This window comes from Coffea arabica, chromosome 5c, assembly GCF_036785885.1.
Source record: "Coffea arabica cultivar ET-39 chromosome 5c, Coffea Arabica ET-39 HiFi, whole genome shotgun sequence".
NCBI classification, from domain to species: Eukaryota; Viridiplantae; Streptophyta; class Magnoliopsida; order Gentianales; family Rubiaceae; genus Coffea; species Coffea arabica.
The window spans coordinates 34,918,129-34,936,431 of NC_092319.1; the positions used below are offsets into that span (position 1 = coordinate 34,918,129).

Sequence of the window (18,303 nt, forward strand, 5' to 3'; positions counted from 1 at the left end):
TTTTTAAAAAAAATGTGATTATTTTAAAAAATTAATCTTATTTATTTATGAAAGATTAAAGATGTGGATTATAAAAATAAATGTTTGATTTGATTGTATGGTCATGTTATTATACTGTATTAAGTGTAATCTATTATGAGTGAAAGTGTAATGAAAGTGGAGATAGTAGAATGCTGACGTGACATGTGAATTACACTCTAAAGAGTGTAAATCACTGCAGATAGCCTAAGGAGAAAGGCCTCTTATCAGAGCTATACTATCTCTTTTTATTTTTTTTCATCAATATTTGAAGAAATTAGCCAAAATTTTCCGTGATATTATAAAAATAAAATAAGCCAATGCAATGGTGTTTAGCTTTGCATTAGCTTTTTTACATTTCATCACTACAAAGATATGTTCTCACAAACTAATTTTAATGTACGTAATTTTGTTGACAAATATGTGTGTGTCTCTCTCTCTGTATATATATGTATGTATATATGTGTGTATGAGGCAAGATGAGAAAAATAAAAACGTAAACGACGAATATGTTTATTGTTCGCGACTTTTTAGTCTCAATATTTCATTACGCATTCATATTCACTGTCTCATAGAGTCATAGTGGCGGTCCCATTTTTCATCAGCACCATTTTTGGACGCTATTGCCGACCGTAACCACCATACTGTCGCCGGAACAGCACTGGTAAGTTTTCATTATGGCTGTCCATTAACTCGAGTATTAAATGCAACTTATGTGCCTTTTTGCTTGTCTGTCTTTTTCGTGCTTTAGTTTCTTTGCTTGAGTTTTTGCTTGAACAAAGAACTGAAGAAATTCCTGCGAACTTTTTTTTCCCTTGAAACGGTTGTTTTGATGGGTATGAAATGTGGTTTCCTACGAGCTTTGGTACATTTTCTGAGAGCAAACCGCCGAGGTTTACTGCAAGCTGTGAACTGAGAGTTTGCCCATCAACTGTTTGATGAAATGCCCAGACGAAAATATTGACCACAAGAGAAAATTTTAAGTATTTCATGCTGTGTGCACTTTTTGGTTAGACGCTAATGGCCTTGCTGGGTGAAGACAAAAGCAGCGACAGGAAATTTTCGTTTTATTATTGTTGTTGTTGCTATTTTGTTAGTAAGCCACTATGTATGTGAGTGGCTGTGCTTGCGTGAGCGTTGTTATTAGGAGGTACTCTGGTTTTTAGTCCATTGTTGGCTGGAGTTGAGAGCTTCCGGTGAGTTCTGTTGGAGAAGAAGCACACAGCAGTAGCTGCGTTCTGGTCATTGGAGACGATGATGAAATTTCGGGGGGTGTGAATAAGTCCACGATTTTTCCTTGGTTTGTAGTTTGCCTCTAGCATTCTGAAGTTATCAAATAGACCCTGTACCTACACGTTTAACATTTTCAATCAGGTCCTTAGATATTGATTAGTCAATTATTCATTTAATTAGCTTTTCAGCTATTGAAATTTAGTCATAAGTGGCATTAACTGGTTTTCTTTTCCTTTTAGTACTCATATGAGGCATTTTGAGAGGCTAATTTTATTATATTATTGTGTTTCTATGTCTTCATTTTTTTTTTATGTTGCTGGCTGAAGTTCTCCATAGATTTTCCAATGGTTGATTGGATGTTGGCATTTTGCGCTTTCATTTGGTTATCTATGTTTTTTGCATTGTAAGTGTCAGATCTTCCTTTTTGTTAATTAAATGCATGTTACTTGTTTAGCTTGCATTAACCTTTTTTTTTTTTGCCTTAAGATTGTAAGAATACAAAGTTAACTTGCTACTAGTTTTTAGCCTATCTAGGTTGGCCTCAGGATTGTAAGAATGCAAATTAAAGTCAGTTGTTTACCAGGTATGGGATGGTGCTTGATCTTGACCTTCCTCTCTCAGAACTAAGTTCCTGACCTCATTTCTCTTAATTTTAAAAGACTGGGATTAGTCTAGGTGAAAAATTTTAAAAATCAAATAATTAGTATTCTGTAACTTGTTTAGGTGATTGAATATACCTTGAATTCAATTACATGTGGCGGCTCCTTAATTTCGAAAACCCTTTGCAAGACTACTAGTGGGCCTTTGGATTGTCACATATTGTAAGTCATACTTTAGTCACTCTTCTTTTTATTCTATTTAAGAATAAAAACTACTCTTACAATTTTTTTAAATAATTGAATAATGGGGTGCATTGTTTCTGCATTTGCTATGATTAATGCAGAGGATAAAGAGTTAAATAGCATGCTAAACACCCACCGGCTAGTAAACAAGAGTTTTTATTGCTCTTTTGAGTTCAATTGGCCTAAGACATCAAACATGATTTTATGGAAGGATTTGGAGAGAAGTGTCAACGTAAAGCCTTTCTTCTTTTGTTTCGTTACTCTTTGTTTTTTTGAGATTTTTTAGTGGAAAGAAAAGAACTGTTTTGAAGAGATTGCATTCAAAGTTAACCTTTTTGAAGATGTTTATAGCTGGGAAAACAGTACATCAACTTTAAGGCTTGTTGATTTGCTTAGAAAGCCAACCCTAGAGGATTTTAGATTTCAAATAGCTATCCTCATTGAAGCCTAAATCTCATAATTTCTTGGTTAAGAGTTCTCCACAACTATGTCCTCTCACTACCTTTCACTACCTTTCAAAGTAGCCTACAAAAACCAGTACCATTAGTGGCAAATGTGTAAATAGACCTTGTTTATGTGCTTACTTGTAAATGATGTGGAACACTCTAGAGCCACTTGAGTTCATACATTATCCGCTATTGCTTTGTTGTAAGGCTTATAGACGACTTATGGAATTGCCCATTGAAGCTTAATTTTTTTTTTGGTATATAGTTGCTCCACCATTTTATTTTGGGAACAGAGTCTCAATGCCCCCCCAACTCTTTCCCAGATAAAGTTTTAACCGTCCAAAAATTAACAATAAAGGTTTGGCCCTCGATCTAATAAAATAGCATCTTTGTAGCCCTTCTGTCAAATTCTGCAGTTAAAATTGATAGAAAGCATCATCTCGTGGGACGCGCGATCAAATATCAGGGGTATTATAGTCCTCCTCCTCCTCTACTTCTATCCCCACCGCCTCCTCCGCCTACTCCTCCACCACCCCACCACCTGTGCCACCGCCACTGCTGCCGTTGCTCTTGCTTTTCCTCACGATAATAAGTAGCATGACCACACGGCTGGGCTTTGGCGAGGGAGTGTAGTTGGTAATCCCACCAAAGTACAATTTAGCGGTAGTGTGAGGTTACAGAAGCTTACTCCATAGCAGCCGATGGTGGCAATAACGGAGGGAAGGGAAATGGAAATAATGGGAATAGGAGCTGGGGTTGGAGTTGGAGTTGGAGCTGCTTCTTCCTTAAAAAACAAGAATCATCCGACCACCCACCCACTTTCACTTCCACTTGTACCCCTCCAATTCAAGCTTCTCAACGGCGGTTATGCGGCGGGTACTGCTACTGGTAAAAAGTAAACAAGAATTTCAATTACTGCGGCGGTTATGCATTTTCAATTACTGCTACTAGTAAAAGTAAACAAGAATTTGTTGGTACATTGATTTGAACTAAAGGGTTGGCTGTAAATCCTGGTTTAAAGGTTTTAATTGGTCGAAGGGTTTTGGGTTTTGGGTTTTGGGAGAATGCTGCTTAGTTTTGAGCTAGATAGTGCTAGAATTGAAGAAAATTAGAAAATTAAGTTTGGCATTGTTTGAGGATTTTCAGGGGATTTTGCAGTTTCCTGCTCATGAATAGGAGACTGCAAAAATTTTGGTAGGCCATGGGTTGCGTTTGCTCTAAAGGTGCTTATATAAGTAAGAATCGTGGCAGAGATAAAGAGCCTGAAAAGGCTTCATCTAAAAGATTTATTGCATCCTCTAGAAAGGAGGAAGTAGTTGTGGAGGTTGACAATGGTGCAAATGACGCAACTGCTAGGTTGATACCGACAGAGAATGTTGAGAAAAGTGCAGCCTCCACGCCTCCTTCTCGGGATAAGGTAGAGAAAACATCTGCAGTGGTTGAGAACTCTAGGGTGCCTCAGATGCCAGAAACTGGTGCATTTGGAGGTGGAATGAGCGGAAGAGAACCCCAAATGAAGCAGAGGAGGAGGAGGAGGACTATAATGCCCTTGATATTTGGTCGCGCGTCTCAGAGATGATGCTTTCCGTTAATTTTAACTGCTGGATTTGACAGAAGGGCCACAAATATACTATTTTATTAGATCGAGGGTCAAAATTTTACCGTTAATTTTTGGAGGGCTAAAACTTTATCTGAGAAAGAGTTGGAGGGCCATTGGGACTCTTTTCCCTTTTATTTTTTGTTAGTAATTTCCAAACTGGCCTACAGAAGTTAGTTGTAGTGACTGGAAATACATAAATAGACATGGTCTATACAGGAGTCATGTGTTTTCTTTCATCTTCATTTATTACTTGCCATTATTTTTTTAATATCGTCATATATTACAGTATGGTGGTTATGTGGCTTACAAATATACCAGTGATCTAGAAACACTTCATAGAACAGGTCAATCATACTATTTTCCTGTCTTAATATTTATCCAACTTATAAATGTTCAACTATATCTTATCTGAGTGTTTGCTTGTTCTACAGGCATGTCTTGTGCAAAACTTGTCACAAACTCCCTCATATCTGTGTAGAAGAACGCATGATCAGACTTTTAAGCCGTCGAGAGCTACAATGGACAAATTCCTGCCGACTCTTTAAACTCCTTGCTTTTGTACGGTCTCAACAATATGGGTTCTCATTTGTGTCTGCTCAATTGGCCCAAGAAGAAGAAGAGTCCTTGATCAGCTGCAAAATGCCACCTTTCACTCCACGAGTATCCAATTCTCATGCATATGCTAATATTCTCCAGAATTGTGTTGAAAACAGTGAACCCATCAGGGGAAAAGCCACTCATTGTGATATAATAAAGCGAGGGGGCTGTTTAGACTTATTTGCAAGAAACGTTTTGCTGAATTTGTACGTAAAATGTGAATTATGGTATGATGCTCGACAGCTATTTGACGAAATGCCGGATAGGAACGTTGTTTCATTTGTTACTTTAATTCAAGGCTGTTCAATGTCCGAAAGATACAATGAAGCTGTTCAACTGTTTGGTAGGTTACATAAAGAAGGTCATAAGCTTAACCCTTATGTTTTCACTACTATCTTGAAGATGCTTGTGACAATGGAGTGGACAGAACTTACATGGAGCATCCATGCCTGCATTTATAAGCTTGGCTACCATAATGATGCTTATGTCGGTACTGCTTTGATTGATGCTTATTCTGTTAGTGGGTTTGTTGATACTGGTAAGGAAGTGTTTGATGTGATTGAAGGCAAGGACATGGTTTGTTGGACTGGAATGGTATCTTGCTATGTAGAGAATGATTGTTTCCCTGAGGCATTAAGTTTGTTTGATCAAATGAGGATGGCGGGGTTCAAGCCAAACAACTTTACGTTTGTGAGCGTAATAAAGGCTTCTCTTGGATTAGATGCGATGGGCATGGGAAAGAGTGTTCATGGGTATGTCTTAAAGGCAGGTTATCAGATGGATTCTTATGTAGGTATATCCTTACTTGACTTGTATACTGCAACCGGAGATATTGATGATTCCAGGCAGATGTTTGAGGAGATTCCAAAAGATGATGTAATTCCTTGGAGTTTCATGATAGCCAGGTACTCACAGAGTGACCGTTGTGATGAGGCTTTGGAATTATTTTGTCGAATGAGAGAATCTTTGGTTGTCCCTAACCAGTTTACTTTTGCTAGTGTGCTGCAATCATGTGCAACAAAACAGGCTTTTGACTTTGGGAGGCAAACTCATTGCCATGTAATAAAAGTTGGTCTTGTTTCGGATGTTTTCGTCTCTAACGCTCTCATGGATGTTTATGCTAAATGTGGAAAGATGGACGGTGCAATGAACTTGTTTGCAGATGCTGCAATTATAAATGACGTATCCTGGAACACCATCATTGTTGGCCATGTACAATTGGGTGATGCAGAGAAAGCCCTAGATTTGTTTCTAACCATGGTTGATAACAGAGTCCAAGCAAGTGATGTGACTTGCTCAAGTATTTTGCGGGCTTGTGCTAGCTTAGCGGCATTAGAAACAGGTGCTCAGATGCATACATTCATAATCAAAACACTTCATGATAAAGATGTTGCTGTTGGAAATGCACTCATAGATATGTATGCAAAGTGTGGAAATATAAAAGATGCTCGCCTGGTCTTTGACACAATGAACAAGCAGGATACAGTGTCATGGAATGCTTTGATCTCAGCATATTCCATGCACGGTCTTGGTAGCGAGGCTCTGAAAATCTTTGAGAGGATGCAGAAAACCGATGTCAAGCCTAACCAGTTAACTTTTGTTGGTGTACTTTCTGCATGTAGCAATACAGGGTCTCTAGATAAAGGGCAGGCTTATTTCTCTTCAATGCTTAAGACCTATAATGTTGAACCTTGCGTGGAGCATTATACCTGTATGGTGTCTCTCTTAGGGAAAATGGGGCATCTGGACAAGGCAGTGAAGTTGATTGAAGAAATTCCATTTGAGCCAAGTGTTATGATCTGGCGTGCTCTGCTTGGAGCCTGTGTTATCCATAAAAATGTTGAGATTGGGAAGATCTCTGCCCAACATGTGCTGGAAATGGATCCACATGATGAAGCAGCTTATATATTGTTGTCAAACATATATGCCAGTGTTAAAAGATGGGAAAATGTGTCTTCTGTTAGGAAAATTATGAAGAAGAAACGAGTAAAGAAAGAACCTGGAGCTAGTTGGATTGAGCACCAGGGAATAGTTCATTATTTCACAGTAGGAGATGTGTCACATCCAGACAGAAAATTAATTCAGGGGATGCTGGAGTGGTTGAACTTGAGATGTAATAGAGCTGGTTATATCCCAATTTCTGATGTTATTTTACTTGATGTAGAGGATGATGAAAAGGCTCGACTTTTGTGGATGCATAGTGAGAGATTAGCTTTAGCATTTTCTCTTGTGAGAACACCATCTGGAACACCCATTCGTATTATCAAGAACCTCCGTATATGTTTGGATTGCCATGCAGTGATTAAGCTCATTTCAAAACAAACACAGCGAGATATCGTCATTAGAGATGTAAACAGGTTTCATCACTTTGAGGATGGAATTTGTTCTTGTGGCGATTACTGGTGACCTGCCCTTTATTGGAGGGTTGTCCGGTTAAATTTTGTACTTCTTCTGTTTCCTCACAATGAATTAAGGGATGATATCTAATTGGATGGGACTCATTCACTACTCAGAGACAGTTCACCAGGTTTTGCAACATTGAAGATGTCTTAGGACCTTTTCACTCAAATTTTCCATTGGCACTAATGTTGCTTTAGGACAGACTGACAAGGATCTCTCATGTTGAGAAGTCTTCTTCGTTCTGTCTATCGTTGGATGAAGAGTGGCTCACCTTCAGGACAAGCACTGGTGATGCCTTCTCTGATCAGCTGAATATTTCCAAAGCTGTCAGTTCACCTTGTGCTGTGACTGCGAAGATATCTTAGGACTTTTTCACTCAAATTTCCCATTGGCACTATTGTTGCTTTAGGACAGACTGACATCAATCTCTCGTGTCAAGAAGTGTTCTTCATTCTGGGTATTGTTGGGTGAAGAGTGGCTTACCTTCAGGATGAGCAATGGTGATGCCTTCTCCAGTCAGCTGAATCTTTCCAAAGTCGTCGATGTTCTGGGATTCGCTATCTCTTTTAGAATTGAAAACAATCTGGCAGGTCTGGAACAACCCACATCCTTCATAAAATTGAAAACCATTTGTTGGTAAGATGACACCAACCTCGATTTGACTTTCTAAGGATAGATACATCTACCAAATTCTAGTGAGGTTCTTCTAGAATTAACATTGTTGGTAAAATGACACCAACCTCGATTTGACTTTCTAAAGATAGATACATCTTCCAAATTCTAGTGAGGTTCTTCTAGAATTAACATTGATGTTGTTCTAAGGCCCTTGAAATTCTTTTCTGTTCAAACAAGAAAAGTTGTTTGAATATTGCGGTGTGTAAACCCTATTAATAACTAGGCATATCAACAAGTTTTGGTAGAAGTATCCCTTCGAGACCTAGGTACGATTTGGTTTTATGCTCTGCACAATTAACGCTGCCAATTGCTTTCGATTGTTTGAGGTTCAGTGAAACTATTTGCACTCTTAATACATTGCAGGCAATTTTGGATTTTGATCTGACATCTGAGTCTAACCTCCATGAATTTGTTAATGTAGAAAGAATAGACCTTTCCTAGATGGCCATATTCCATTATGAAAATGCATGCAAACTTAAATTACTTGGATCCTAGAAACTGATTTTAGGCCTCTGGAAGTCATGCTATCACAGATAATAGCATCGATTGTATGGTGTATTAATGCTCTATTATGGCTGCTTTTAACTTGGATGTTTATGTGATAGATTTCAGATGGTGATGAGATGCATTGCTAATGTAAGCCTTTTGTTTAAACTATTCTAGTTTAGTCTTTTAATGTGCATGTTATTGCATTAAACTGTCAGATCTTTGTTGTCATTAGTTCCCAGTCAAAAGCATTATTGGTGATGAATCTACTTTTATATTATACTTTTGGGCTAACGCATGTTTAACAACTCTGTTTCTTTGCGATTATAAGATTTCGGTTAGGCCTTGCTGCACCTTTTAAACCATGAATTGGGCTGTATAGTGTGCTTTTTTGGACAAATCACTTCATTGATTTAGCTCATTTGCTGCCTCTTGGAAGAAGCATATATCTTTTTCCTTTTTACCTCCTAGGCTATTGTTTGATTACTGCTCCCGATACTAGTGACCCTGTGTTGTTATTATTTTTTCATACAAAATAATGTTTTGACATGCCTCTATTTTTGGCTATGTTGTTGCAGGCATTGCAGTGCTTGTGCCTAAGTGGCTATTCTTATCATTTATAGCCTTTCCGTATCTTGAGGTAATTTTGATATGCTTTTTCTGTGTGGACGTACAGGTAATATATTTTGGCATTTGCTATTTGTTCGTGTAAGTATGGCCTTAATAACACAAGTTTAGCCATAGATAACAATTTTCCACCTGTAGTTTTTGGCTATAAAATTCAGTCTTGCTTGTGAGTGCCCCATCACCTCCATTATTGTGGGATTTATATGTAGGGAGTTCCCCCTCTTAAATTTGATTTTCTCTACACCGACAAACAATGATGACTTCATATTTATCATCTAAAAATGATTGTGGTATTAGTTATGATTTTTCCACCTGTAAATGAAGAAGCATCAAGGTCAGAAATTGCATTTGAAGCAATAAAAGAAGTATACAAGTCTTTCAAGGTCAATTTACTTCTGTTTTGCTATATATTGTCAATTTTATGATTTCGGTTAAGGTTGTTTAACATTTCCATCCCTGAAAATTTTCTGGGTACCTCCTCACTTGTAATTGCCAATATTTAGCAATTTCTATGATATAATTAGCAACACTCTCTGTGCCATGTATTGGTTATAATCTTTTATTTTAAGTAGCACTAAACATTATTTTCTTTTGCATTTAAATTTGTTTATGATTGACATGTCTTTAAAGGGATATTTAATTTCTTGATTTATTATTATTATTAAATTTTTTTTTTTTTGGGCAGTGACTGGTGAGCAATGAACTATTTTCCAGTCTATTAGGGAATAAAGTGTATCTTTTTTGGGGAGGTGGAAAAGGGGGACTGTACCGTTTTCCTTTTTGAAGGGGAGTGCAGGGTCACGGTTATCAGTGAAAGTGAAATCCTTGTTCTCAGTTTCGAAATAAAGACCCTGCCCACTATATTATACATGTGTCTTATTTTGATGCAATAAAATAATATCCTTTAATCCTTTTTACTGGTTCTCATAGCTCGTTTCTTTAATGCTTTTACAGCCTTGGCTTTGTTCTGTGAAAGAGGATTTTAAGTTGGAATAATGGAGTTGAGCAGTACTGAATGAGGAGGAAGAGAATTGTCATAGTTCCAAGAGGCTATAAACTTCTCCTGGACATTCTTTCCTTTTCGCCTACGCCAGATGCAGTTAAGACTCTCCTTTTTCGAAGACCTGGGAATCTCTGTACTGAAATACGGGTTCTTGATTTTGCTGAATGCTTATCTACGAGTTGATGATGATTTATAATTCTGAGAAAACCCCCAAGACAACGAAAAAATTCATGAATTTAATCTGTCATGTGTTGTAAAATCAAAGGTAATTTTCTTTTCTAAGATAGTTGAAATTTTCTTTCTTTGTTGTACGTCCTCCTTTGACCTCTCTCTCTCTCTGTTTCTCTTTTTTTTTTTGGCATCACAGGGAGTATCCCTTTCGGACTAATCTCCTTGCGCCTGTGCACTTGCTCCTAAGATACACAAGACGGTAAAAGGAGTTGAACCGCGACCACACGGTGCCAGGACCTAATGAGGTTACCCCAACACCAGCCGAGCCGACCCCGGGGGCTGTCTCTCTTTCTCTCTCGTTGTGCAGTTTCTTTCCCTTTTCTTTTGTGTCCTCCCTCTTGCTATCAAATGAATAACATTTTCACCTTCTTGACTCTATATAGCCCATTTGTTGAGCATATTTCTCACTACCACATGCGCGAGTCAGACTTGGGCTCTCCCTATTTTCGTCCGCGTCTCCTTGCCTTTTTTTTTTCTTTCTTTTAGAGTGGATTAGTTTATTTTTAATATTTATCAAAGTTATGTTCTTACTTCTTAGAGACCATCAAGTTTTGAGTGTGGGATTGTAGAGAAAGTGGATTCCACTTGCTCTTTCAGTCTTGTTATTTTAATCCCTTTTTGCACCCCTCAAATTATTACTCTACTATTTACCACATGAATGAAATGTGAGCCGTTTGTAATACATCAGCACTTATGGTTCATTCAATCTTTCTTGTTATATTTTAACCTCTTTCCTGCAGGCCGAAGATTGGCTTAAACGAAAGTAAAACGACAAGGTAGCGCGTTAGAAGTCCTTAGTATGTCCCCTCATGCTTTTCTTATCTATTTTTTTTTTCTTTTTGTGTCAAAATTTATGGTTCAACATCCAAAATATCAAGAAAAATGTTCCATCAACGTCGTTCACTTGGTAAGGAGTCATGTATAGTTTTACTTTGTTTGTTTCTTCGATAAACTATTTTAAGTACTTTATTCGTGTGCATTTTGTTACTAGAAGCAATAGAAGATGAACTTGTCCCACCATTCCATCTTTCTCTTCTTACTAATTTGAATTCATAGGCGAAAGGGTACTCGGTTATTTGAAAGACAACGTTGATTTTGGAATTTGCTTCAAGAAGTAAGAGAAGTTCAAATTTTATGGACTTGAAGAAAGTGATTGCTAAATTCTATGATGACATTAGCAACATTTAAGGACTAAGCTGGCGTTTGGTAAGAGGGTTTCGGAACGGAAAATTGGAATAAATTTCATAATTATTGTTTGGATTACTACTATGGGAATCGAAATTTTGGAATCATACCTAAAAATTTAGAATTCTTCAATTTCCTAGTAACTTGGAAGGTTTTGAACAAAATCCTTTCAAGTCTGCTTCCCATTTAGAAATGGGACCCGTCCCACCACCCATTAAAAAAATTCATATATAATTATATACAATATATTATATAAATATATATTATAATTATTTAATTAACTATATTTGTATTTATATAATATATATTATAAATTTATTAATATTATATAATAATATATTTATATTATTTATATATATTTATAAATGTATATTATATGTGCATATAATTATAATATATACGTGTATATAATAATAATAATATATTATATAATTATATTTATATTTATTATTATAAATATACTAATATATAATAAAAATTATATTTAATATATAATACTCCCTCCGTCCCAATATTAGAGACGTTTATAGGGAATGCAACTTTTTATATACAGTGGTATCATTATTGACAGCCAAGCCTTTGTTCCAAATTTACCCTGTCACAAGTACAATGGTCAGCTGCACTTTGTGTTTTTCATGGAGTAATGATTTCATGGGTCCCATCTTAACCAAAAGCATCCCTTTGTATGTTAGAGACAGGCGCTATTATTGGTCTTATAAAGTGAGAGTTAGTCTCACGTACTCCTCTGGTTTCTCCAAATGAATAATAAATAGCAGGTCCCACCAAATTTATTTGGATTTTCTAGCACATGCACTATAAGGGCAAGGACGGAACATTAGAAGGAAAATAGTGTAGCGTGACTCTAATTTTGGGACAATGAAAAAGGTGAAACATGACATTAACAATGGGATGGAGGGAGTATACTTTATAATTATATAATATTAGTATAATTAATATTTATATATTATATATTATATATTTATTTATATTTATATTATAATATATACATATATTATAATTATAATATTTTATTATAATATTAGTATTTTAAATAAATATATAATATAATTATTTAGTTAAATATAATTATACTTATATAATATATATTATAAATTTATTAATATTATATAATAATATATTTATAATATATATGTATATTTATAAATGTATATTATATGTGCATATAATTATAATATATTCATGTATATAATATTAATAAATCATATATTTATATTTATTATTTTAAATATAATTATATAATAATTATTATTATATTTAATATATAACATACATTATAATTATATAAAATATTAGTATAATTAATATTTATATATATTATATAATTATAATTATACATTTATATTATAACATTTGTATAATTATTTTAATTATATATATTTAATTTAATTAATTACAAACTTATAATAATGATATTATTAGTTATATGTATTATATAATGTATATTAATTTATGTAATATAATTAATATTATCAATTATACTAATATTTATACATGTTTACTAATAGAAATTATTAATTAGTTATACTAAATTTACTAATACATATATACTAATATATTTAATTAGTGAAAATTTCTTATATCTCATTTACAAAAAACCAATGAACCAAACATCAACTATAGTAATGATATACATTTCTGGCACTGAATCAAATAAATGTATTGGAATAATTGATTCCATTCCAAATCCAGGATGAATGATTCCGAATCCAAATCCGATTCCAACATGCGAACCAAACGCCACCTAACAATAAAGTCAAGGGAATAAAGGGGTTGCTTAGAAAATTCTCAAGAAGATTTCCAAAACAAAATTTGAAAACTTGAGAAAACTTGAGATTTGCAACTTTCGGTACAGATTTGGGATGAATTTGATAGTAGGGTAAATCTAGTTGGAATCATTGAGCTTTGGCCTAGTGGTCCTTCTTTGGGTTGTAAGTCAGGAGTTCGAGCCCTACCTGTTGTGAAAAAAATTCAAAGGAGGTGTCAAGACACCTCTTTGGTCTAGTAGGTTCTTATAGCTATTAGTTTCACATATACAACCTCTTTAACTCCCCTTGCCCCTAAATTAGGATAAATTAGGTTATAAAACTATTATCGCAGTTGTAAAAAAATAATCTAGTTGGTCCAATAAATATTTATTATTAGTTTGTGGAGTAGTTCAACTTTCTCCAGAATTCTAGTGAACTTAGTTAAGATATTCTAGATGACTATAGTACTTATTTCAAGTTCATATACTTCAATACGTTGAAGGTTCATTGATGCAACATGTAAACAATTCGATCTCCGGATAAGAGAATCAATTTAAGATGACATTAACAACATTTTTGGGTTCTCGGGATCATGGGCAATTATCTATCGTGTTCAAGTTTTTTTTTTTTAAAGAAATCATGCTCTATAAGTTTGAGAAATGTTGCGACCTTTAATTCCTATAAATCTAGGAAAAGGTTCTGAGACGTTTTTTAATTTGCCCCCAGTACAGCATCGAAACCAAATCTTTTCAACATAGAAGTCAAAGATTTCAATTTGGATTTGTATTAGTCCCCAGTAGAGCATCGAAACAATCTGCCCCCAGTATAGCATTGAAACCAAATCTTTTCAACATAGAAGTCAAAGATTTTAATTTGGATTTGTATTAGCCCGATCATGGCGAGAATTGATGTCCACATATTGGTAGCAAAGTTGATAATCTTTTGGTTCTGATAAATATTAAGCCCTTCTTTGTATAGATTACAAGATAAATTTTGTATGCATTGTTTTTTTCAAATAAGATTTTATTACTAACTTTGTTAGAAATCATTCAACATGAATTACTCGACAAAGGTAGGAATAGTTATCAATCGATTTCGAAGTAAATTTGGAAATTTGAAATCGATAATATGGAATTCAGCCAGTAATTCAGCCATTTCAAATTGCAAATAGTTGAATATGGTTCGAATTCAATATTGGGAGTTCTCAATTCGAAATTTCTGAATTCGAATTCAGATTCGGTACTCAATAGTGCTGTATATAGTTGACATTGTATTCCATGCGAACCAAAAGCTTGTTTTCAAAAGGCCAAGGGCCGCCTTGCATCACTCGAGATTTGTCTGTAAGGTGGAAAAGATTCGGAAAGAGCAAGATTGTCTCCAATGGCAGTGAGTGACAACCCGTGTGGAGGATTTCGTAACACCTTCATAGTTGATATCATTGCCTCAATATTGATAGACTTCATTGAAAAAGATATAGAGATACATTGTGCTGGATGGCTTCAATGGTATTGATAGGTATAATCACACGTTCAATTTCATCATCCCTTAAGGACAAGTTTGCATGGACCTTCTCCAACTCTTCTGCTATTTGCCCAAGTAGAAGACAAACTCCAAAGAGAGCGGAATACAAGGAGCCGCAGAAATGAATGAACAAACTATGAAACCTATCATGTAAAAGAGTACCAGAAAAACAATCAAAAGAACCGACAATGGAGTTAAAAAATGACAATCCAACGAAAAGAAAAGAGAAGTAGAACAATATGGAAGCTAGAGCTGTTAAGCGTAACGAGTAGCTCGAAAGTGAAATTAACGAGCCGAGCTCGAGCTCGAAAAATACTCGTTTAGTTATCGAGCCGAGTAAGCTCGAACTCGCTTCTTTATCGAGTAGTTCGGTTGAGCTCGACAAAGAAGGGCATTTTTGTCAGTTTAGCAATCAAATATACAAATTTGGACTAGGGTTCGATGCATCTTTCATTTTTCTCCTCCGCCTCTGGCTCTCCACCGTACGCCAAAAGTCGCAACCTTCCTCAACTTCCCTCTCAGCCGCAACCAACAGCTCTGCCTTTTCGCTGCTTCCCACGGCCGCAACCCACGGCCAGAGGTTTCGCCACTACCCACGGGCCACAGCCGCTACCCACAGCCAGCAGTAAAACCAGTTACTCCCGATAACCTTTGCTCCCTGGTCTCCACCGAAAATCACCGCACGTGTTGTCTGGTAAGTGTTGTCTCTTTTCGTACTGTAAACGAGAGTTGAGCTCGGACAGATATTTCGAGCTCGAGCTCGTCCGAGCTTGGCTCGTTTGTGATGAGCTCGGACTGATATTTCGAGCTCGAGTTCGAGCTCGTCCGAGCTTGGCTCGTTTGTGATAAACGAGCTCGAGCTCGAGCTCGAGTTCAAGTCACATATTCCATTTCTCGAGTCGAGTTCGAGCGTATATCATGGCTCGTCAATGTTATCGAGCGAGCTCGAGCCTGGCTCGAGTTCTTCACGAGTCGAGCTCGGCGTTCAGATACTCGGCTCGACTCGACTCGATTAACAGCTCTAATGGAAGCACAGGAGAACAGAGGAATGGGAAAACCAAGAAACTAAACTTCCACTAGGGTTCTACAGTAGAGACAACCAAAAACCCTAAGAAAGACTAAAAGTTGCATGGGCAAGAAGAAACCCATAGAGAGAATCTCTCATGGGATGAAATAAATGCTTGGATTGACAAACAATTTTTTATACACTGTTCGTATATACACTAGCAGATCTAGATGCATGTCACATGTATAAAGTTTGGTATTCTAATTTAAATTAAAATGATGTGTCATGTATTTATATCCATCAGTGCATATACCGACAGTGTAGAAACCTACATTATAAATGTACTTTTCTTTTATGGCCATGCTAGGCATAGAACAACTAACTTATAGTATAATCTAATTTTACATCACAAGTATAAGATTTTAATCTAAAACCCTAATTCAGTGCCTCAGTCTCTTAAACTCTCATTATTTTCACCACTAAACAAATGTTCTATATTGGGTCCTGACTCCTGATACATAAAATGTATTATAGGTCCCATATAGGATTTCACATTTAGAACACATTCCATATGTTGATTCACTCACGCAGCCATTCATGCAAGTCTTTACTTTATCAGCACACCATAGCTTCTTCTTTTTTTTTTTTTTTTCATGATTCTCCTTAGTACAGTATTGCAAATTTTTGAATTCTAGGGACATATCAACCACTACAACTTAGGTCATTTATTAGCTTTTACCTCTAGAATATGACCTTTTCTTTTTTTTTTTTTTTTAAAAAAGAGAGTCTAGAATATGAGGCTAATTACTCAGAATATTGGCCAAAAAAAAATCGGAAGAATGGGGTTCTAACAATGGTCATGTGCAAATCTATTGCTGCCGGGCTTAGTTAGCCCGACAGCAAAAATAAAAAATTTTAAAAAATATGAACAGGAGCTGTCGGGTTGTGTCAGCCTGGCAGCAGAACTCAAATTTAAAAAAAAATGGAACAGGGCTACCAGGTTGTGTCAGCCCGGCTGCAAAATCCAAATTTAAAAAAATATACATGAACAAGAGCACAGCCCGGCAGCAGAAGTCAAATTTTAAAAAAAAATGAACAGCATGCTATATGACTAGTTAAACTTAAGCAAATGAGATTAGAGAATGAAGGTGAAGTGAAATTTAGTTCGTATGAAGTGGAAATGTCAGAGGCAAAGCCACCATTACCTCTAGGGTCCGGTGCTTCTTTGAAGAATGATTCTTACCAAAAAAATCACCTTTAGGTTTGGAGCTAGCTATACTTTCACCTAGGGGTGGGAATTTCCGACACGACTTGAAAACACGACATGAATCTAATATGAAATTAATGGGTTTGAGTTTAGATTTTGAGGATTCGGGTCAGACCCGATAAACCCGAAAAAAAAGTCAAAATCGGGTTGACCCGCTAACCCGTTTCTAAAATAAAAATAAATAAATAAATATTAAAAAATTATCTAAACACTAAATAGTAAATAACTAAATACCACTACATAGTACACATTCACTTGAGTTTTGACTTGGCCGACCCTAAATCAGTAAATCCTCACCCGAAAGGCCGAAATCTTTCTTCTTCACCTAACCCTAAATCTTTCTTCCCCTTTTCTTCTAAATAGCAAAACCAGAAAGGCAGCCGCCTTGCCCTTCACTTCACCAGTTCACCTCACGGTCCTCACTTGTCAGTAGCAGACGACGATTAGAAGCAACTAGCAAGCAACGGCTTTTCTTCTCTGAGGTCTGAGCAGCAAGAAAGGGCCAGCAACAAGGGAAGATGCAGTTTTACAGTAAGTTTTTTTCCCCTAAATCGATTTCTTTCTTGTGGTGTAATATCCCTCTTTGCTTCGGCTTTCTGAAGTTAACTTGCCTAAATCAGTCTTTTACAAACTACTACTAGTAATAGCCTGAGATGTTAATCGATACAACCTTAGCCTAGTAATCAAGAGTTAAGCTAGGTAAAATTAGTCCATGTTAGAATAGAGAGGACTTAAGAGACTCACATGAGGTGTGGTAGTAGCCCTTGACTTTGAAAATCAGCTCTCTACTCTTTATCTCTATTTGCCTCATTCAACCCGCAGTAGCTTAGAAGTAACAAAGCTACACGTATGTGGTACTAATTCATATTGCTTTTCAAAAACTCGCAAGTTTAAATGGTACACAATCATAGCACTGGCATTAAACATGTTTAATACCATTAGTTAACATCTGCTGATAATGATCGCTAGAGAAGATATGATTTATGTTTAGTGGAGTATAGTGATGTGGCCCCAGGATATTCTTTTAAAAGCATAGCATCTAATTGGAATAGCAAGGAAGCAATTAAACTGGGAGATTTTGCAACTGAAACTTTTGCTTTCGTGTAGCTTCTAGAATATAGGTGATCAGACACCACTACTTCTTGAGTTCATTCTGCACATGACGCTCACTTGCACTTGATTTAGTTTGTTATTGTTTCCCTCGTCCCCCCTCTTGTACTAAGCATTTTGCTTATTTAAGCAACCAATTTTGCTGACTTCTAGATATCAAAGCTAGAGACATGTAGAAGGATTCAAGATGATTATTAATATCTAAATCAGATAATGCATTTAGTTTCTCTATCAAGTTTGATATGAAAGAACTATTATTTGTTTAATTACTGAATATTTGTTTCAACCAA

General features: G+C 36.0%; 1 protein-coding gene across 3 annotated transcripts; it reads left to right on the plus strand.

Moving 5' to 3' along the window:
• The first annotated feature begins 497 nt into the window (after positions 1-497).
• Positions 498-10,840, plus strand: LOC113688916 (putative pentatricopeptide repeat-containing protein At5g13230, mitochondrial). Of its 3 annotated transcripts, none has more exons than XM_027206742.2 (5): positions 498-682; positions 4,571-7,772; positions 8,876-8,937; positions 9,879-10,192; positions 10,295-10,840. In XM_027206742.2, the coding sequence occupies exon 2, from the start codon at positions 4,626-4,628 to the stop codon at positions 7,140-7,142; it is 2,517 nt and encodes an 838-aa protein (XP_027062543.1). In that variant the 5' UTR covers positions 498-682; positions 4,571-4,625; the 3' UTR covers positions 7,143-7,772; positions 8,876-8,937; positions 9,879-10,192; positions 10,295-10,840. The 3 variants fall into 3 exon arrangements, with proteins under 3 accessions (XP_027062543.1, XP_027062545.1, XP_027062544.1); XM_027206744.2 differs by having other exon boundaries at positions 4,571-7,726; XM_027206743.2 differs by lacking the exon at positions 498-682 and adding an exon at positions 709-1,318.
• Positions 10,841-18,303: the final 7,463 nt, after the last annotated feature.

Bases quoted from the DNA above. Each gene is read 5' to 3' on its own strand.
- LOC113688916 (XM_027206742.2), top strand. From the start codon at position 4,626: ATGATCAGACTTTTAAGCCGTCGAGAGCTACAATGGACAAATTCCTGC.